We start from the raw sequence: 20459 nt of genomic DNA, 5'->3' as shown, positions 1-20459 counted from the left end.
TTGCACGACATGTTCTGGACGCTGACACACACACACACACACACACTAGTCGTCCATCTGCCGGCCCACGTCTGTACGCGGTAGGGCATTCGGCAACACCGTTTATCTGGTCCTCCAGCGCGTTGGTGGCGTGCATGTGACCAACCGTTCGGAATTCCTTTGCCAGCACGCAGACGATGGCATACTCAAATTGGACTTCAGCTCTTACTTGGGGAAGCGAGGCGACCAACAAGGGCGCACCTGGGTACCATATCCGTGGAATACCTGGCCTCTTACCGTAAAGGCACCATCAGCCAGCCAGCCAGGCAAGCCGCCGGCGATTGAATTTGATGCGATATGATTCGACGCGATCTAATTCGATGCGAATGAAATTTGATTTTCGATCTGAGTACCCAGACGAACCGCCCCCGCCGCCTCACAGGAACCATAAGGTTGCCCGCACTAATTCCCCTTACTATTACCACACACTCCGCCTTTACCCTTAAACTTCGCTCGACTCCAAATGGCCCCTTCGTATTCGTCGTTTGGCAAAAATTGCCGCAATGGGCGAGAAACTGCGACGAGGCGCACGCCCAGTCCGACTTGGCTCCGCTGTCATGACGTCCCTCTCTCGTAAGTCTCTACCATTTCCTCCTCGTCACTCCGGAGTTTCACACACCCACACCCTACATGATGAGCAACGCTGGGGCCATAAGAGTTCCTCTCTGCTTTCTTCCGTTCATCGCAATGGGGGGAAGCGGATCGCAGGAACAGTGCTTTCAAACACCAGCCAAATTCTATACCAAGAATCTTCTCAACCTTTTTCTGAACCGTACCATTGCTGCCTGTTATTACAACGGCGCTGTCACATATACACTTTAACCTCCACTTATGATCGGACAGGGTCCAGTGCTAATGATTGGGTCAGGGCACATGTTCCGAAACTAGTACCATCGAATCCGTCTTAGTCAGAAGCCCAGAAGGCTTTGTAAGAAAGTTAGTGCGGTTGAGAGTTGTATGAGGGGAGGGGGGGTCTTCTTGCCAAAGGTTCTAGCGGCTTGGGTACACCACGGCATAAGAATGAAGGGACTCGAGATCGCCATTTTTGCAGAGGGACATGGTTCTCTGGATCGTCAAAGTAAGGTCTACTTGTCCTGCCCGCAGGGTTTAAAGACGATATGACGCGATCGCGGTAATTACGCACGGGGACTGACTACACGACTCGTACGAACGAACAACAAGTTCCAGCTGAAGAAGATACGCGGTACGCGCTGCCGAGGTCCTCACTCTTCCTGTTCGTTCCCGGGCAATGGGTATACATCGGGAGCACGTACAGTATACCAGAGAGACGGACCTCTTTTTCTCCCCCTCGTATTTCCTCCTCCGAGCCCCGAGGTTGGCTCCTCCCCCTAACCCGTGCGCATCGTCTCGTATCGCATCGCCATCGCGCGATCGCACAATGTCGCAATCTCCCTTCCTATGACATGGGCGTGCAGCTTCCCTCCCATTCTCCAAGTAGCTAGGAAGCTCCACGGAGAAATTGGCAAGGCATAATTTAGAGCAGAGTTAATCCCCCGAACGTGGTGGGTCTCCAGCTAGGTAAGTTTGAAACCGCGTGTTCATCACGTTTTCCCTTACTCCACAACAGTGGAGTAAAGAAAGGCAGCGTTCGGCACTTCTTGGAGGATATGAGCGCCCCCCCCCCCCCCCTCCCCTCCGATTTACACACAAACGCCTATCGAAGCCCCTCGTTCATCTCGAAAAGCCTGTTTATTTGGTTGAGACAAAGAAGTTTGTGACAAAACGGCGCGATACTTGCCTGTCGAATATACACTTCCTTCCCCATTAACCCACAATGGCCCGCATCAACTTCCAAAACTTGGTACCCACGCGAGTAGCAAAGCCAGCCAGCCAGCCAGCCAGCCAGCCCAAATTAGCAGGCGCAGAAAGAAGCGTCTTGGAAGCCCATTTCTTGTTTTCCGCAGGAGTCTTCTAGCTGTCGATCTTCGCTCCCGTTAGTGTCTGGGTCTAAACTAGGTGAGGAGCTGGTTGGTTGCTCGGTACTCCGGCCTGCGTAGTCTGGGGGCCAAGAGGAAATGAGGTAGGTTGATTACTCAACTGTTCTCTTGTGTTTCGTGTGGCGCTGTTCGGTTGCTCGTTTGCGGTAGATTCATGTAGGCATACGTTGTGTGTTGTATGCCTGGGCAGATGCGTACTGGTTGGTGCTTGATCACGGAAATTACAAGGCAAAAGGAAATAAAATGAGGCCGTGTATGGCAAAGATTTCCATCGGGTTTTCAGTTCAATTGATGTTCTGGATGCATATCATCGTGTTTTAACTACCACCTTGGTTGGAGCACAGGACCAGTCCAAAGCACAGCAACTTATGGTGCCCTCGTGCGTACAAGTGGTTCATTCCGAGTACGGTATATATCGATCATAGCCTTCTCACTGATAGTCGTGCGGTTCCATGCAGAGGAATTTAAGACGGTTGATAAAGCCACAAAGCGTCCTCTTACCCCATCTTTCCGGCTGTGATTCGCACACGAACCTGTTCCAATATTCGTATGACATCCACTGTCTTGCCTTGACTGCATCGTGCAAAGCGGTAACATTCATCATATCCAAGACCTCTGTTACTTCCGAACTGACATACTCCGATCCCTGATGGCGCTTCTGGACGGTGGCTCTGACGGGGAGACAATTCTTGTTGAGCCAAACTTCGACGATGCTCTGTCGGGCTCGTGGGGTTGCTTTGCGCTCGAAATCTTCCATGAATACCAGAGCGTATCTTTGAATCTCGCCAAGTGTCGTGACGTGGACGTCGTCGCTATGGTCATGTACGCGAACAATGATTGTAGTACGGGGCGGGAAGATGGAAGTGGCCTGCAGAAAATCCCATGCGTTGATCTTGAGGTGATTGAGAGTCTGGAATTGCAGAACGATGGTCGGCTTGTTCAGGTGATCCTGAGCCGCCTCGATTGGGTTGCAGTATCGCATGTGAGATCGGTCGAAGGATCGGAAGGATTCTGCGATGCGATGCTCAAGTACTCTATACGGTGTCTTCGTAGGCTGCGACGTATCGAACCCCAGGATAAGGGTGAAACGAGTTTCACTAAGAAAGCATTCGCGGACCATGTCACGGAGCTGCTTGTTGACGTTGAGCAAGCCGAATTCATGGCCATGCGTAATGCCTGTGTCGAAGTTGTATGTGAAATCGTAGTTGGACAGTGCCAGCCGAGCGATATTAAGAATGATCTTGGTACCTAGGTGGACCAGACACGGTGGGTTCGGCTGAGGGACAAGTTCATATATACTGGACCCTTTCGATAACTGGAATTCGCGGCAGATGTTGGCTCCATAATCGGTCCCCCGATAGTCAATGGTACCGCGAATGCCACTCCGGTGAACGTGGACGTGTTTAAGCAAGCGGCGTGTTCCTTTCAAACGTAACGAATCGTTCTTTCCCAGCTCATACAGAACGTTGCTCATGCCCTCGACGTTGATACGTGACTCTTCAGACTCTTCATCATCTGAATCGAAGGAGTACGACCTGAATTCTCCTGTGTGCTCGAATTCGATTGATATATTGCTTGCCATGTCGTTCCAGAAGATGTCGAGTAATGGTAGAATCGGTAGATCTTGACGGGAATCTTTGTGCACATGTGAACCAATCCCATAGTGATCATCTGGTATTTCGGGTACGCCCACGTCAAGAGTAACAGTGCATAATCCTGGAAGACAGGACCCAATATCTTGGATCCATTCTGTGCACGTCTTGACAGGAGTGGCAATGATACAATCGTGCAATCGCTTATGTCTTAGGCTATACTGGAAGCGAAAGACGTTTTGACCATAAAGGACACCCAGTGCTTCATGGTAAATTTGACGGCAAGTATGAATGATGTCAGGGCTTCCAATGAAGTCGCTAACCCTTCTGATAGGTTCTTTGTCGTCAAATTCATCGTCAACTTTGTCAAAGATAGTGATTGGTTCACAGTCTATCAGCAAGTACCCGTAGATCTGGTTGCGAAGTTCCGGCGGGATACCGAGTAGGGAAGCTGCACCCGGATCGTTGGATTGGGAGTACACTTGCGCGATCCGACCATACACAGGCTTTGGGATTGGGAAGTGCATGGTTGCGGTGGGATACAGCAGCTCTGTTCCTGGACGAGTCGTGCGATGGCAGCAAGTGCGACTGGACTTGTTTAGCAAACATATGAATTTGATGGCTTATAAAATAGGACAGTACTCACCTGATGGCCGCGGGCGTGGTGGCATACAGTTACAACACCCGTGAGCGCAGTGTATCGCGTCAGTCGCGTACGAGAGACAAGGATAATGGGCGACAAAGAGGTGAGGGGCAGTGTCCAGGAAGTCGCAGTGACGTAGAGAAGCCCGAGCTTGGACCCTTGTGGTCGAGGAGGGACAGAGCGACGATTGCTGCGCTAGGACGTGGACTGCACTCACCTTCACTACGTCAATCCGGGGTGGTGAAGCTCCGTAATGAGAGAGACATGGCAGCAAGCATCACCACTGAGATACACTTCATCACGATAGCTAAGCGATGGCGTGCCATCAGATTCAGATCTCGACAAGGTGATTGACACACGCACAAACAGCTGACACACCTCGCTCTCTATGAACCTGCCATTAGATACGCCCACGATCCAAGAACTTCTTCGGCAAATCCACAGTCTTCGCACGCATATACTCCATAGCATCTGCACAATCGTCAGCAACACTCACTCCAACAACCTCACGCATCACTTACTCTTCCCCAAAGTATCATACGAAGAACACGTATTATACCCGCCATCCCTCAAGTGGTCATGCAGCAAAAAATGCACCGACCGGATCCCCGCAATCTCAAACCGATCAATCGGTTTACCGCTATACTCACTCTCCCCAAGAAGCTGTTTGACGCGCTCGATCGTCATAAAAGAGCGCAGCCAATCCCACTCATCGTCGTGGCGGACGAAGAAACCACAGTTACAATCTGATGCCTTATCGCCAGACCGGCCAGCGACGATATATCCCAGCGGTGCGCGAACCGTTTCGCCGAATGAAGCAAGATCGACTGGTGACGACGTTTCGTACGAGACTTGCTGGCGCGGATACTCTTTTGTGACCTTAGGTGGACTGAGATCAGTGACTGTTTTGTTGCCGTACATGGCATGTACGCGCAGAGGTAGTTGGTCTTGCGGCAGAAGCGAGACCCAGTAATCGTAGTATGGTTTCGGTGCAATCTGCCGCAGGTCATTGGAAAGTGAGAGACCGGGGGCGGACTGGAGGAAGACTTCGAGACACCAGCGATTGAATCCGTTCGGGACGTCTGGCCGTACCAACTCGGGATCAGAGGTTTGAGCAAAGATCCGGAAGTCAACTGTTGCTACGTCTTGGTTGGGCGCGTCGATGGGTGATGAGCCGTTTTGGTGGAATCTGAGCGTTTTGAAGCGATTTACGTTGTCTCCCATGGCTGGTTGTCTTTAGTTTGATGTTGTGACAATGATATGGATGTGCTTACCGTATCGGATCTGATCCTCGGTAATTTTGCACTTCTCCTCAATATCGAGACCGCATACAAACATGTGCCACTCGCACTGCCAGCCGGCTGGTGCAGTGATGCCAACCTTGGTCGTAGGTGGTGGGGGAAAGCCCTTGACTCCTGTGACACGCACTAGATCCTCGCCTACCTGCTCCATACTGACGTCGGTGATATCAGCCGTAACATCGCAGTTGTAGTATAATGGTCCTTGTATCTCATACAGCAGCTGCGAAGTGCATGTGCCGACAGTGACGCAACCTGGACGCGTTAGCCGCCTGAAGTCACGATCCCGAAAACCGATGCCTACCTCCGGTGTCCTTCTCTTTCGCAATGTTGAAGCTGCCGTCGTACTCGACTTCCGCGATAGGGAACCCCATGTTGATGTGCTTGCCCGTCTTCATGAGATCTTTGAACATTGAGTAGTATCCTCCTGTGACGTAGGCTGAGCACTCTACCAAATGGCCTGCGATGAGCGCTCCAGCGAGTTCATCAAACTGATCATTCCTCCAGTCATGCCACCACCTAGCCGCATTAGCCGAGTTATTGGTAACAATAGTAAAGCAACTCACGCCGCAGCACCAATGACCGGCGCAGCATCCGCAACTCTCCCAGCGAGCACTATATCAGCACCTTGACGGAACGCCTCTGCTATGCAGAGCCCACCCAAATACGCCTGAGCACACACCGGTTCCATCCCCCACTCTTCGAGCTTCTTGCCATGCATCAGACTCTCAAACTTCTCCCCCTTCTTGATCAGACTGTTGACCTGTCCCGTCACATCATCGCCCTCGATCCATGCTACTTTGAGATGACCAGCGCCCTGCTTCTCCAACATGTCGACTACGACCTCAGCGAGAAGTTCAGTATCTGAAGCACCAGCATTCACCGCAAGCTTCGTCTTGTTCCTGACCAGATTTGGTATCGCCGGTTCAAAGCATTGAATGAACGTGTCAGCGTACATGGCGCTCTTCATCCGCTCTTCCAGACTCTGAATGCCATTGTCACCCTTTTCAGACTTTTGTTTTACTTTTCCACTACCGTGTACAGTCATGGTCATTTCGGATAGCCAGTCGCCTAGTTCAGTCAGTTCAGGACTAACGACATCCACTCGTCAGGCACCCCTACCCATTACAACATCAACCTCCGGATCGCCAGCCATACGCGTGATAGCGAGCGAACGGTCCGTAAAGCCACCAGAGCATCCTGCGATACGCACAGCGCGCTTGCGATCAGTAGAGGGCGACATCTTCACTCTTTTGGAGTTTGTCGCCATGTAAGATTCGTATCGACTCGGAAAAGGATTGATTGCTTCATGATGGAAGGTCTTTCGAAGCTATATATCAGGCCGTACATCCATGACATGTATAGAGGGCTGCTTGCGGATAATCTCCAACGAAGGAAGACGATTTCCTGTACGCTTATGGCGGGGTTGCGGGGAAGGAGGCAGACGCGAGCGCGCGACGCTATCAATGCTCAGGACAAGTTTTCGCAGCGCCATGAAGAACGGTATTTACTCTAGACGACATCTTCCCGAATGCAGTGTCGAGTTCGTGGACCCAGTATGAGCGTGGTTGAGTCTCGTGGTTGGAAGGCATGAAAGGGACGGTGACGCGCCAGGTTCGCGATTCGGCTAATGACTCGTGCTACCCCCGATCATGACTCGTCAACATTCGTAGTGCTATGACGCCTGTTCTCGACTTGACCACCGTAACCAGTACATCTCCCAGTATCACTACCTACAAAAAGATATCCAGAATCCCCTCCAAGCACTCACGGCGCCAAATTCTCAATCACCAACCAAACCAACTCAGGCTTTCCTTCATCCCGAACACACTCCTTCCCCTTACCCCCACCCCTGACCTCCTTCCTAGCACTCCTCCTCTCCCTCCTAGCCTCCTCTTTAGCCGCACGCCACTCCTTCCTCGCAGCCAACCGCTCCTTTCTCAGCACCTTCCTCTGTGCTCTATACTCCCTCTTGGCTTCTATCCATTCCGGGTCTTTCTTCAGCTTAGATTTGGCTTTGCCCTTGCCCTTGCCCTTTCCTGTGTTATTTTCCTGATTCAGGGCGTGCCGAGCTTTCAATACGCGTTTCTTCTGACGGTGTTGTTTCTTCAGGGTGCGAGAGCGCTCCTTGAAGTGGCGGCGGGCGTCGCGGATGGAGAGTTTGCGCGCACGTGCTAGGTCTTTGTCTACGCCAGAGAAGTTTTCGTCGGAGTCGGAGTCGGAGTCGGAACCAGAGTCGGAGTCGGAAGAGATCGAGCTGTCGGACGAGAGGGATGATGTATCGTCGTCGTCGTCATCGCTGTTGTGGTCCTTTGCAGGGACTTTTCCCTTGCCCTTGTTGTCTGCGGTTGTTGAGACAGAGTATTCTGGAGCACTAACCTTGCTCTTCTCATCTCCATACAGCACGCCCGACTCCTGACCCACTGGAGGGTCGTAGGCAGGTGGGAGGTCATCGTTTTGTGCTTGTTGGTACTGTTGACCCGATGTGGTGCCTCTATTCTGCGAAACTTCCCCACTCCCACTTCCACTCGCCATCTTGCCCACATCAAGCCCAAAAGCATTGGCGCGTTTCCCAAACTCGACACCCCAATCACCCATCCGTTTGCCAAATTGTTCACCAATCTTGCCCAACTCTTTGCCCATTTCCGCCCACTCGTCTCCGCGCCACTCGCTTCCGCGACCACGACCACGACCGCGAGAGGGCATACCTCGTCTGCCAAAAGGTCCGTTACCTGGAGCACCAAATGGTCCTCCGCCTGACATACCAAAGGGCGACCAGTGACCCCCACGTTGCCCACGAGGATGACGAGCTCCAGGTCTAGGAAGGGAGTGAGGCGGATCTTCCGGAGGCCCAGGGATAGAATGAGGCGGATCTTCATGTCCCAAATCCCTATTCTGTCCTGACATGTAAGCACCAGTCTCAGACGAACTCTGCCCAGCAGCTGTCCAACCTTCAAACCGCTCACTCAACTCGTACAACTTTCGTACCCTCTCACTCGGCACCGGAACACTCTCCACATCAAGCGCTTCAATCCAGGGATACAATTGCTGCGCCCGCCACTCAGCCGTCGCACTTCCGTCCGCCAGATTAGACACAACAGTGCGCTTGTGCCCTGCAGGAATGGGCAACTGCTCGAGAAGCGCAGTCTCACTGCGGAACGACACGACGAGGCCTCTTGGCGCAAAGAAAGCTTCATTCGCGCCTCGAATGTAATCGTGCACTGTAGTTGAAGGAGCGTATTCATGCGCTGGTTCATGCAGCAGCTCTCTGGCTGTGCTCTTCGTGGCTGTACAAAGGGTCTGTAGACCGTACAGGAAGTCGGCGAATTCGGCGGGTCTAATCGAATGATGCTCCAACACTTCAGCGTAAGCGACCAGGAACGTTACAATCTCATCTACCCGTCGTGCTGGCCCGCCAAGCTCAGGTATCGCGATGAGACGGTTCAGATGCGGTGCATACTGCGCTGCGGCATCTGGCTCCTGACGCGCGAATTTCAGGGCGTGGTACAACAGGGTAGAAGCTGGTCCAGCCTCCATACTGAACGCACTAGACTTGGAATCATACTCTCTGTGCACTCGTCCAACTGCGATGCTCTCGCTGGTACTGACATGCTGCACGGGCACGCTGGTAGCCTTGTCGCTTGTATGATTCGCATAGTCTGGCGCTTGTTCCCGCTCGTCCGCAGGATCTGGCTCTTCGCCTCTCACTCGATACTCCCATACTTCAGGCTCATTAGGGCCTTCGTTAGAAGTGACGCGGTGGGCTTCGAGTTGGCTTGGGTCTACAGGCGCAATGCCGTTGCGTGTATCGTGAACGGCCTGGTCTTGGGCTTCGTCGTATGATGGTGGCAAATCCTCGTACTGCGGGCCTCCGGGGCTGTGGGCGGGGGTTGGCACGAATTCGTTGTCAGAAGAGTCAGCGACTGACATTGCGCTTGGCGTGGAGGCGACGTTAGGCCGTGATTGTGCTGATGGGGGTGGTGGCCTGGAGTGGAAGTCGCCATTGGCGGGGTATGATGGTGGGCCAGCCATGGTTGGGAAGGTACAAGAGGTCGATGTTGATTCAGTTTAGAGATGAAAGTTCGAAGGATTCGAAACTCTGCAGCCGTGTTCTTGATGTGTAGAGGAGAACTGGTGGCTTGCTCATATGTCTCGACGATATTCTACTAGCCGCGTAGTCTCCGTGGAGCTGAACGGAAAGCTGTTGCCTTGTGCAGAGAAACGTCCAATCGCAACTTCAAACTCAGAAGCACGCGTTATTCCCAGGACTAATGAACGTCCAGTCAAGTATTCCAGTCTGTCAGAAATGACGCGTTGGTAGTGAGGAGGCCGCAGTACATGCATGAGATGCACTACATCGGTGGGCTGTGGAGTGGGGCCGACGCCACACAAAATGTTAGTCGGTTGTGGCGGTGTAACCGATTCCAACAGATCAAGCAGTCGCGAAGCATACCGATCCAGGCTGACGGAGAGTGTAAGAATATGCCTACCATGCGCTACGGAAGCACGTGAGAGTGAGAATGGCGTGGTGTGACAAGTGCGCAGCGTGAGATTCCGCCTACTCTTTCGTCCCGTCTGGCCCGCCTAACAATTCGCCCGTAAGACCCACACGAGATGTCGGGCCATTTCACTTTCTTCGTGAAGCTTATCGCGGTATGTTTCATCATTAGTTCAAGTAATTCGGACGTCTTTGAACCTGACACGGTTGCTGCGTCTCGCTGAAAAGACGGGTGGCGAGCGACGTACAGAGCACAACAGCACAACAGCACATCTGCACGACTGTCATCATGGACGGTGTCACAACGGTAGCCGTGATAGGTCTAGGTGAGCTCCCTTATATTCGAGACGACAAACTCAGCGACTGAACTTCTAGGACCGGCCGGCCTCGTAGCATTGAAGAACCTCAGAGAGGAAGGCTTCCACGCCACAGGCTTCGACCGCAACGACTACATCGGCGGACTATGGCAGTACTCGGCAAAAGAGCAGACTTCGGTCATGGAAACAACCAGGGTTAATATCTCGAAGGAGAGAGGCTGCTTCACCGATTTCCCTTTCCCGGAACACGTCCCATCACACCCTGCAGCTGCACAAGTACAACAGTATCTGGTAGACTATGCAAAGCACTTCAAGCTAGAACCGTATATGCGACTCAGTACTTCGATCGAGAAAATCACTTTTGATGAAGAGCGGCAGCAGTGGGCCTTGAATATCCAAGATAGGGGTCAAGAGTACTATGACAAGGTCGTCGTGGCGATTGGCGGTATGATCGGAAAGGCCAGTCTTCCGGTCGTGGAAGGCATCGAGAAGTTCGCTGGGCCTAGCGTGCACTCTCAAGCGTTCAAGCGGCCGAGAGATTACGAGAACAAAAGGGTCATGGTCGTCGGCTTCAGTAATAGTGCAGCAGATACAGCTACGCAGCTTGTGGGCGTGGCAGACAAGGTGTATATGGCGCATCGGCATGGAGCGCGCGTTGTATGTTCAACAACATGACCTGCATTTGCGAGTACTCTAATACTGACTCTTCACTTGTAGCTCCCACGACGCATCAAAGGGATCCCAATAGACCATACGCATAACCTGCGTCTCTTCACTATCCAAGGCCTCATCCTAAAATACTTTCCACATGTCGGCGAACAGTTATTCGACAAGTTTCTTAAGAGTTTGCAAGACAAGAGTTTCAAGATCCGTCCCGAGTGGCGCTTCGAGCCTGCAGGCAAAGTGCCCGTGGTGTCTGATACTCTGGTCCCTTGCCTCGAAGACGGTAGCATCTCATCGGTTGCAGGGATAAGGCGCATTCTAGGCGCCACCGAAGTGGAGCTTCAAGACGGGACTAGGCTCGAAGTCGACGCTATAATCTGGTGCACGGGATACAGATCAGACTTCAGTATGATTGAGCCTCGCTTCGATCCCACATGTCGTCCTCAGCAATGGCTCGACGCTCCCGGATCGAATGGAAAGTCGCTATTCCGTCTATACCACAACGTCTTTTCACTGGAGAAGCCGCATAGTTTGGCGTTTCTGGGGAATGTTGCTATAACACTTGGCGGGTTCCCGATCTTTGGTGCGTGGTTTCAGATGTAACATGCAGGCGAAGCAGATGCTGACGGTGAGCAGATATGGCATCCATGGCTGTAGCCCAAGTCTGGGCTGGCAAATCTAGTCTACCTTCGCCTGATAGCATGAATATCGCCGTTAGCAAGCACCACTCATGGTTGGCCGACTCGGCGAGGCGCATTCCCAACGTGTCGCCAGGGCAATGCGAGGCAAGTGAATGGGTCAAGGCCATGGACCATCTTGCCGGTACAGGTGTCAACGAGTACCTGGGATATGGATGGAAGGGCTGGTTGTTCTGGTTACGCGACAGAAGATTTTGCAGTCTGCTGATGGGCGGGATATGGAGTCCGCACATACATCGCGTATTCGACACGGGGAAGAGAAAATGCTGGGATGGAGCGAGGGAGGCGATCGAAAGAGTAAACGAGCGCGTTGCTAAGGTGAAGAAAGAAGCGAAGAAGAAGGCAGCTTGACGGTGGATGGGGGCTTGGCTTCGCGAATATACCGGAGCGTGCTCGAATGTTCCCTCGTGGTGAGCTTCCCCACCCATGACGCCAGGCCGTACCACCGCATTCACAGGCGGTAATCTTTCACACCACGCGGCGCAGCGCATATATGCTCTGCAACAAGCACGCGGATAGTCTCTGCATCGTCGTAATCAACCAAACTAGCATTGCACACTCTGAACCGGGCTGTCTGCGTTGTCAAGGTGACGTGTAAGGGTCAACCTAGGTTACCATTCTACAAGGCTGGATTTAACCAATCGCACGGGCCGTTGCACAACAGCTGGGGAAGTCGCAACGGGCGACATCTAATTTCGATTTCTTTCCACCAACGCCACCCCGCAAACACTGAACACACCGACTCCTCGCTATACGCTCAGATACTGAACACACCAAAACACGACACACTCCAAACACAGCCGGACGAGCACCCGATATGGCGACCCAGACGCTACACGGCAGTTGCGCCTGCGGCCGGAACCGCTATGTTATCGAGATGCCCAAGCAGCAGATTAGACAGGCAGAGCTGCGATACGACAACACTTCTGCGTCGCGTAAGTATACATCGTGTTTGCTGTGCGGCCCATGAATCCCTTTTGACGGGTCACGTCATGGCGCTACCCTCCAACAAGGTGCTTTCGCTAACAGCAATACTACAGGACTCCACTCAGCCAGCCCTCTCACACTATGGCTCCGTGTACCTCTGCCTTGGTACTCCTCAGCGACGTTTGCGCAATTCTTCGACGAGACGCCTCTGAGCATCAAGCGCAGCTTCACCTCGCCGTATGCACCCAACAGCCGTCGTCAATTCTGCGGATACTGCGGCACCCAGCTCACGTCCTGGAACGAGCGGACACGCGATGAGGCGGACCACATCTCCCTGACAGTCGGCAGCTTGCTGGACGAGGACCAGGAGATGCTGGGTGAGCTCGGCTTCCTGCCCAGCAGCAGCGAGAGCAGCGACGACGAGGAAGAGTCCGTTGCTGGACCCTCACGGACAACCCACCGCTCGCGCACCGTCGCCCGTTCAGAACCGCAGTCTCGGGGCGCGCCTTGGTTCGAGGAGATTGTGCGCAACACTCGCTTGGGCCGCTTCAAGCAGCAGCGCGGTGGACACACTGAGAGCGGCGTGCACGTTGAGTGGGAAGTCACCGAGTGGATCGAAGGCGACGACGGTGACGACGGCGACGGCAGCGCTACACCCAGCAAGCGCAAGATTGGCGATGTGGACGATACCGACGATACCGAGATGCGCAGCGCGTGAGCCTGCCGTCTCTTCCTTTCATATGCGGAATGACATGGACCTGGAGGCGCAAGGTCACTAGAATTAACATCGCTCACGCACGGACGGGGACGAAACGTATGTAATCATTGAGCCTCTAGCAGAGCGACATGGACTCGGAGTTGCAGGTGCGTTTATTTTTTGTACAGTATTTGAGAATGCGTCTTGCATGACGCAGCAATTTACATTGTCTTTCGCCAAGTACATGTCACTGGTCTATTTCGGTCCTACAACACCTTTGTTCTTCATCTCTCTTGCATGTCCAAAGCCAATGCATCGCACATTGTCAATTGGCGGAGCAATCGGGCCCTTAGGACGCGTGGGGGATAGCGCAGACATGCTTTCCTAGCGCGTACTGTAAACGGCTCGCAAGCCTCCGGGGCCGCCTTCCGTTCTGTCTACACCACTTCCCTGACCCCCAATGTGGGGAGCAGCTGTCACCTCAACCACGGTCGTGCCAGCCTGAAAAAAAAAAAAACCTTGACGGCGTCTAGGATCCATCTTCATATCATACTCCAAATAACATGCAGAGGTTTACTTATCTCGCCTTACGCTACTGTGTTACTGCAAAAGTCTCCGCAGCCCCAATTCAGCAGTCGCGTATCTCCCGCTTACATCCACCAGCCCTCCCCCTCATTGGCCAGATGCGCATCCTGTTCCTGCACCATCTACCCGGGATCACTTATCTTGCGCTCTGGGCACCTCAGCTCCGCCTCAGCTCCTTATCAGTCCTGCTCACGACATAACACGATTAGTGTTCCCTGACCCGTCTCCACGGTTCTCCTTCGGACATGGCTACTGCTTGCACGTTACGCCATGGATGTTGGCCCGACTCTCTTTAGACGCACTGGCTGCCCCATCTCTTACTGGGGCTTCTGGCACGACCGGGGCGTACAACGGACGGTAATGCTAGATGCGTTGCTTTATCTCCGAGCGCTGTTAGTCGCTTAGCACACATGGTTACGTGTAAGTGACAGTGTTTTGCTTCACACAGCAAGATAGAGGCGACCGAAGCCGCTGTCTCGCATGGCAGATGGAACGCCATAAGAGTAGGATGCAAGTGAAGAAACATTTTTCTCTCCTGTTATATTACTTCACTGTCGTTCATTCCAGACACGTTTTCACGCCCCCCCTGTCCCGTCTTCTCTTTGCGCCGTGCCTGGCCTTTCTTATCTCTGGGCGGACATTTGCTGTACGATTGACTACCAAGGCCGTTTGATCTGCGATCGATACGCTACTCCACTGATTCCTTCCCCATAAGGCTGGTAATCTACGCCTCGGGCTTCCCGTGTCTGGGCAATACACGACTATTGACATCAAGACATTCCTGTCGCTTTTTGTATATCCCCCTTGTCAACAACCTCCCTCCTGGAAAACGAGTTGCAGGACTACAGCGACTACAGCGCAGTATCTGGCGCACTGCCAGCATTGATTGCCAATCATGGATATGGAAAAGAAGTCGGCTGAGAAGCCAAGACCGGATGTCGACCAGACCATGGGCGAATTGGGCGAGGTCTTGAATGCTTCGGGTCACAAGCAGGAACTCGAGCGCAACTTCAGTCTGCTGAGCATCTGCGCAATTGGCATTACCACGGGAAATGTTTGGGCAGCGTTGGGAGGATCTATTGTAAGTACCCTTTTTAACGTATAGGACACGATATGCTAACCATGTTCAGGTCATCGCGCTTTACAATGGCGGCCCGGCAGGTGTCATTTACGAATTCATTGCCGTCGCATGCTGTTATTTTATGATAGCGGCCTGTATTGCCGAGATGGCGTCTGCTATCCCTTCATCGGCGGGTGTATACCACTGGGCTAGCGTGACAGGAGGAGCGCGGTTTGGTAAAGTTATCGGCTTCTACGCAGGATGGTATGTTTGAAGCATCACTCCACATCTGCCGAGCACCTTGCTACCGGCTCGAGGAGTTGCACACGAGTAGGCACGACTAACACCGCACAGGTGGAACGCTCTGGGATGGATCTTCGGAACTGCGTCGATATCCTCCATCCTCGCCAACCAGGTCATCTCCATGTACGGCCTCTTCCACCCCGGCTATGCCTTTGAACGCTGGCACGTCTTCATTGTCTACCTCATCGTCACTTGGCTCGCCTGCTTCGTTGTCATGTTTGCCAACCGCGCTCTGCCCAAACTCACAAACATTGGTCTCTTCTTCATCCTCATGGGCGTCTTCATCACCATCATGGTATGCGCCATCATGCCCAGCAGAAGCGGCAAGGGATATGCAAGCAACGAGTTTGTGTGGCGCGAGTGGCAGAACCAAGCAGGCTGGAGCAGTGACGGCTTTGTGTTTTGCGCCGGCATGCTGAACGGTGCTTTTGCCGTGGGGACGCCGTAAGTCAAGCTTCTCCTGATCAGAAGCACAGGAATCACTAACAAACAAAACAGCGACTGTGTCTCCCATCTCGCAGAAGAACTGCCCCGCCCCCGAACCAACATACCCAAAGCCATCCTCGCCCAATACACCGTCGGCTTCATCACCGCCTTCCTCTACCTCATCACAATCTTCTACGCCGTAAACGACCTCGACTCGCTCTTCTCAAACCCCTGGCCCTTTCCCCTCGCCGAACTCTACCGCCAAGCCACAAACTCGCACGGCGGCTCCCTCGGCCTCTTGCTCGTCATCTTCATCCCTACGTTCTGCACAAACATCGGCTGCTACATTACCTCTGGCCGCATGCTCTGGACGCTCGGCCGCGACGACGCAACGCCGTTTTCAGCCTGGATCGGCAAAATCGATAAGAAGTGGGAGAACCCGTTTAATGCTACCTTGGCGTGTGGTGTCATCAACACCATTCTGGGCTGTATTTATATCGGTTCGTCGACGGCTTTTTCGGCGTTCGTCGGCTCCTTTATCGTGCTCTCGTCGCTGTCGTATCTCGCCTTTATTCTCCCTAATATCTTGACGCGTCGCCGTCATGTTATTAAAGGTCCGTTTACTATGCCTAACCCCGTGTTTTATACCGTGGCGAGTGTGGCGTGTGGGTACATGGTGGTGTGGATTCCGATTTATTGTTTCCCGTTTGCGGTTCCGTTTGATACGACGACGATGAATTATACGAGTGCGCTCGTAGGCGGTGTGACGATTTTGCTGGGTGGGTGGTATGTTTGGATTAGGAATAGGGGGTATGTTGGGCCGAGGCGGTTGGTGGAGACGTTGGGGAGTGGGGAGACGACGATTGTCGCGACTGAGGGGAGTGTTTCTGGAGAGAAGATTTGAGGATATGGTTTTTTAATGTGTCTTGAGATGTTGTATTCAATACAGAGTTTTTGCCTGTGAGAATCATTTTGATATTTTGAATTCATCTACTCTTGTGTCTAGTAAACGAGAATGTGGGAAATATGGAAGGGGCAACTACCAAATCACCTGCCACTTTGTCCGACTAAACCCCACAATCTGACTAAACGCCTCATCTCTCTTCTCCATTTCATGCAGTATCCACTCCTGTCCATCTCTGTCGACGAGACGCAAGTCCTTGGCACACTCCTTGAGTACCTTGGCCATCTTCTCCATATGCCGATCTTGCTTCTCCAGATAGCCAATCCGATCGTACGGGAGAGAAAAGAGAACTTGATGCAATGGACCCTTTGCGACGAAACGCACTCCTGTCTGATTGACGACGAGGTGTCCAGGCGCTTTCTCGTAATGGCACGAGTACGAGGCAAAATCCTCCTTTTCTGACAAGATGGCAGCAGCATCGAGAGTACTCCCATCCGCCAGGGCGGCTGTTTTCGCGCTAGCATTCTGCTTCTCAGCGATGGCACGAAGACCCTCGGCTTGTATGTACTGAACCGCCCACTCGGCATGCGTGGGGATATTCCAGAACAGACGTTTCGTAGGCGAGACGAGGAGGCGGTATTCTGGGAAATTGACGGAGATGGGAAAGAGGCAGAAGAAGGTGAAACCAGCGGAGAAAGTTGATATTTTGACGAGTAGCCAGAGGGGTGTGAGGACTGTGGCAAGGATACCCGCAGCGAGGACTACAAGGACGGAAAGCGTGCGCGTTGGCTTTCTCCACTCGTAAAAGTTGCGGATGCTCTCGAAGAAGTTTGCTAGATCGGCTAGTTGGACCATGAGCCAGGGGCCGAGATCTTGGAGGAGGTCGTGCGCCCAGTTCTCGTCGCCTTGCTTTTCGATAAACTCGGTGAGCGAGAGCGCTGTTCTCTCCACGTCTTCGCGGTGTTTGATATCGTCGCGCAGGTCCTCGATGGACTGTCCGTGAAAGCGGCGTTCTGCGACCAGGTACAATACTACTGACAGAGCACCTGGTAAAAGGAGGTCCATATACCACAGGATGATGTAGATTACGAGGTACTTTGTGGTCTCGGCAGGGTGCTCCCACCTGTACACCCGACGCGTGGTCATGATGAACTCCTGGAACGGCGACGTCGCTACAATGAGGCGCTCGATGTTTGGCATGATGGTTTCCTTGGATGGTGTCGGCAGCTCAGAGCCGAAGCCAATGTACTGTCCACCATACCGATGAGCGTAGTAGTCCAGTAGGTGCGAGCTATACGCTCTCCAATCGGTAACGGTACGGCCTGCGGTGTCCACTTTCTCAAAGTCTGATTTGGGCTTCAGTACCGCAGTCTCGCGTGGTAGGATTCTGATCTTGCTGACATGTCGATCGAGCGACCATCGAACATAGGTACTTTGCCGCTGCCTGAGCATCTCGGCGAAACTTTCCTCAGCCTGCGTCTTTTCGGCTTCTGTCTTGGCATGGTTGACAGCACTCGCCGCGTTGACCAGATCCACCTCCTGGCCGTGAGGAACGTCGCTCACAGCTATGTTTGCTGCAACTTCTTGGTTTCCCTGACTCTGTCCTTTAGACTTGACCGTGTCGATTGGGTCGTGCAAAAGGTCCTTCAGTGTGTGCTTCTCCGGTTCCATAGACTTGTGATCAAGGCGCGAGTTCGACTGCTTCACGTCCGTGGTATCAGCAAGTACTACCGAATCCGGATCATGCTCCTCAGTCTCATCCTCTGGCTTTGCAATGTGCAGGGTTTTTCTGATCTTGACACTGGCGTTGTGCTTTTTCCGCCGAACCTTGTTGACTATCCTGCCAGCAGACGATGTGTTTGGTGGAACATGGTCCTCCGTACTTGGGTTGAGATTGTGCGAGCGAGGTGTGTCGTCATTGCTACTTTCAGAGTGATCTGTGGGTATCTCAATCTGCCCCTGGGAGGTGATACGTGACCGATCGAGTCCAATGTTCAGTCTGTCGACCTGAACGAGGTCTTTCTGGATATCCATATGGGTAGTGGCGCAGGCTCGGTTAGTTGTGGGCGACGTGCGCAGGCTGCATTACTAGGTGATGTTGATGTAATGTTGATGTCGGAATTTGGATGAGTATTTGAACATGTAAACTCAGCAGATCAAGTGCAAGTGAATGTATGAGTGCGCCGCTTTCGTTTGCGATCCGCGAGCACCGCGGAGGAAAGTGCCAGGACGTCATTGTGAGGTACTGCCACTGAATGGAGTAGTGGCGACGAGAGATGACAGGAAAATCTGAAGGGAAACTTGGCAGTTGTCTCTGCGATTGCGTGTTGGTGTCCGGATGGAGTCTAGGACCGTGTTAGCATCCTGATTGCCTGATAATTTTGGGTGGTGGACTTGTAGGCACGGAAGGCGCGCCAACCTTGAGGTGGGGCAAGGCTGCGCATGTCAGCAACCTCACGTCAAGTGATTGACATGTCGAAGCAATGTCCATTTTGTCACAAGGCTTGAAACTCTGTCGAACTAGATCGCATAATGAGACACATACACCAACCACTGTCTATCGTTTTTGCTCTGCCGCCAGGAGTCGTAGGGTATCCACTGACTCGCCCAAGTCATGGAGACTATGGCGAAGTGCATCAGATTACCACTGTCGACTTCAAGCGACTCCAAGCGACCAAGACCAACATCTGGTCCCAACAATCGCAAGCTCTATTCCTCGGTGCCCTTTCCAACGCGCTGGGAGGCTCAATGACCAATCTAGCTTTCCCACGCAATGCATAGCTCATACATGAACTGGGCCAGAATTTCCAGAATTCGTGAACGAGAGCTGGCCTCGGGCTGACTTGAACGACAACTTCATCTTCACTATCCTTGGTCTTGCATGGGTATAACTAGTCAAGTAAAGCTGTTGCCTATGCTCATCATAAGTACCAAGTCAGTCAAGAGAAAAAGGAAGATTGACATAGTCACTCTCCCCCATAGTCCAGTAGTTCAATAAAAAAAGAGACGTCCCTCTGCATTTACATTTCGATCCAAGAATATATCTATGCGTGCCACAACCTCGCGACGGCCTCGGTGATACCAACGTCGTTTGTCTCGAAAGAGTAGAGGGCAAGACCCAGGGTGACAGTTCCAGCGCGGAGAGCCCATATGGCGGCCTTTCGCGTCTTGGGAACACGCTTGGCGGGGAAGTAGTCGATGATGCAGGACCTGTGTGACATTAGCCAGCGTGCCCACTACAAACGCTTGCTACCAACATACTCAAAGCCAATGTGCGAGTGGACGACGAGAAGAGCGCAGAGGATGGAGTCGGTAAGGGGGTTCAGCGATCCAGCGGCAAAGGGCGCAATGGTCAAGGGAATAAGGCCAGCGGAGACGATCCTCTCGAAGCTCCAGTGGTAGCTGCCGTGGGCGTAGTCGGGGTCGGGCACGGGCACTGGGTCGTTTGTGGTTCCGATGATCTTCTGGGGCAGCGGTGGCAGGATCTGGTTGCGCTGGGTGGCGTGGAAGGCGGCAATGCGTGTCGCCTTTGGGATGGCTGAGCGCTGGAACGCTGGGCGAAGTTGCTGGGCGAGCGGGCGGCTGGTGGTCGAGGCGGCCGTCGACAGCATGCGCTGCGAGGCGTGGGCGGGCGGGCAAGCTTGCCTGAGGAGGCCGGGACGCATGACAGAGGCCATTGTGTGCTGCTGGAGGATGCAGAGGTCGCGGTCGCGGTGGGAGAGGTCGCAAGATGCAATATCCGAAGGGCGAACGATGTTGACGACAATGCCTCGGATGTCGATTGCTGACGTCCCTGCGACGCTCATTGGCCGACGGTGCAGGCCGGGAAATCCCGTGATGGCAGATTTGAC

At 53.2% G+C, this 20459-nt stretch overlaps 8 protein-coding genes across 8 annotated transcripts; 3 read left to right on the top strand and 5 right to left on the bottom strand.

The window, feature by feature from the left end:
• Positions 1-2427: 2427 nt before the first annotated feature.
• ACET3X_007137 (uncharacterized protein) lies at positions 2428-4116 on the bottom strand (the record flags this gene model as incomplete). The annotated part of the gene is made up of 1 exon (XM_069453344.1): positions 2428-4116. The coding sequence occupies one exon, from the start codon at positions 4114-4116 to the stop codon at positions 2428-2430; it is 1689 nt and encodes a 562-aa protein (XP_069305905.1).
• A 516-nt stretch (positions 4117-4632) lies between these two features.
• ACET3X_007136 (uncharacterized protein) lies at positions 4633-6800 on the bottom strand (the record flags this gene model as incomplete). Its single annotated transcript, XM_069453343.1, has 6 exons — positions 4633-4703; positions 4883-5458; positions 5507-5785; positions 5835-6049; positions 6097-6601; positions 6653-6800. The coding sequence occupies 6 exons, from the start codon at positions 6798-6800 to the stop codon at positions 4633-4635; spliced, it is 1794 nt and encodes a 597-aa protein (XP_069305904.1).
• A 497-nt stretch (positions 6801-7297) lies between these two features.
• ACET3X_007135 (uncharacterized protein) lies at positions 7298-9562 on the bottom strand (the record flags this gene model as incomplete). Its single annotated transcript, XM_069453342.1, has 1 exon — positions 7298-9562. One exon carries the CDS (start codon positions 9560-9562, stop codon positions 7298-7300), a length of 2265 nt encoding a protein of 754 aa, XP_069305903.1.
• A 755-nt stretch (positions 9563-10317) lies between these two features.
• On the top strand, positions 10318-12057 carry ACET3X_007134 (uncharacterized protein; the record flags this gene model as incomplete). The annotated part of the gene is made up of 4 exons (XM_069453340.1): positions 10318-10354; positions 10404-11002; positions 11063-11591; positions 11645-12057. 4 exons carry the CDS (start codon positions 10318-10320, stop codon positions 12055-12057), a joined length of 1578 nt encoding a protein of 525 aa, XP_069305902.1.
• Positions 12058-12523: 466 nt separating this feature from the next.
• On the top strand, positions 12524-13351 carry ACET3X_007133 (uncharacterized protein; the record flags this gene model as incomplete). The annotated part of the gene is made up of 2 exons (XM_069453339.1): positions 12524-12641; positions 12747-13351. 2 exons carry the CDS (start codon positions 12524-12526, stop codon positions 13349-13351), a joined length of 723 nt encoding a protein of 240 aa, XP_069305901.1.
• A 1459-nt stretch (positions 13352-14810) lies between these two features.
• Positions 14811-16337, top strand: ACET3X_007132 (uncharacterized protein; the record flags this gene model as incomplete). Its single annotated transcript, XM_069453338.1, has 5 exons — positions 14811-14996; positions 15046-15239; positions 15330-15722; positions 15777-16226; positions 16319-16337. The coding sequence occupies 5 exons, from the start codon at positions 14811-14813 to the stop codon at positions 16335-16337; spliced, it is 1242 nt and encodes a 413-aa protein (XP_069305900.1).
• Positions 16338-16743: 406 nt separating this feature from the next.
• Positions 16744-18642, bottom strand: ACET3X_007131 (uncharacterized protein; the record flags this gene model as incomplete). The annotated part of the gene is made up of 1 exon (XM_069453337.1): positions 16744-18642. One exon carries the CDS (start codon positions 18640-18642, stop codon positions 16744-16746), a length of 1899 nt encoding a protein of 632 aa, XP_069305899.1.
• A 1010-nt stretch (positions 18643-19652) lies between these two features.
• On the bottom strand, positions 19653-20414 carry ACET3X_007130 (uncharacterized protein; the record flags this gene model as incomplete). The annotated part of the gene is made up of 2 exons (XM_069453336.1): positions 19653-19818; positions 19870-20414. The coding sequence occupies 2 exons, from the start codon at positions 20412-20414 to the stop codon at positions 19653-19655; spliced, it is 711 nt and encodes a 236-aa protein (XP_069305898.1).
• Between the last annotated feature and the right edge of the window lie 45 nt (positions 20415-20459).

The sequence above is a fragment of the Alternaria dauci genome, chromosome 6 (genome assembly GCF_042100115.1).
Source record: "Alternaria dauci strain A2016 chromosome 6, whole genome shotgun sequence".
Taxonomy (NCBI): Eukaryota; Fungi; Ascomycota; class Dothideomycetes; order Pleosporales; family Pleosporaceae; genus Alternaria; species Alternaria dauci.
The sequence above is the reverse complement of the archived record's forward strand: the minus strand, read 5'-3'. Positions and strand labels throughout refer to the sequence as shown.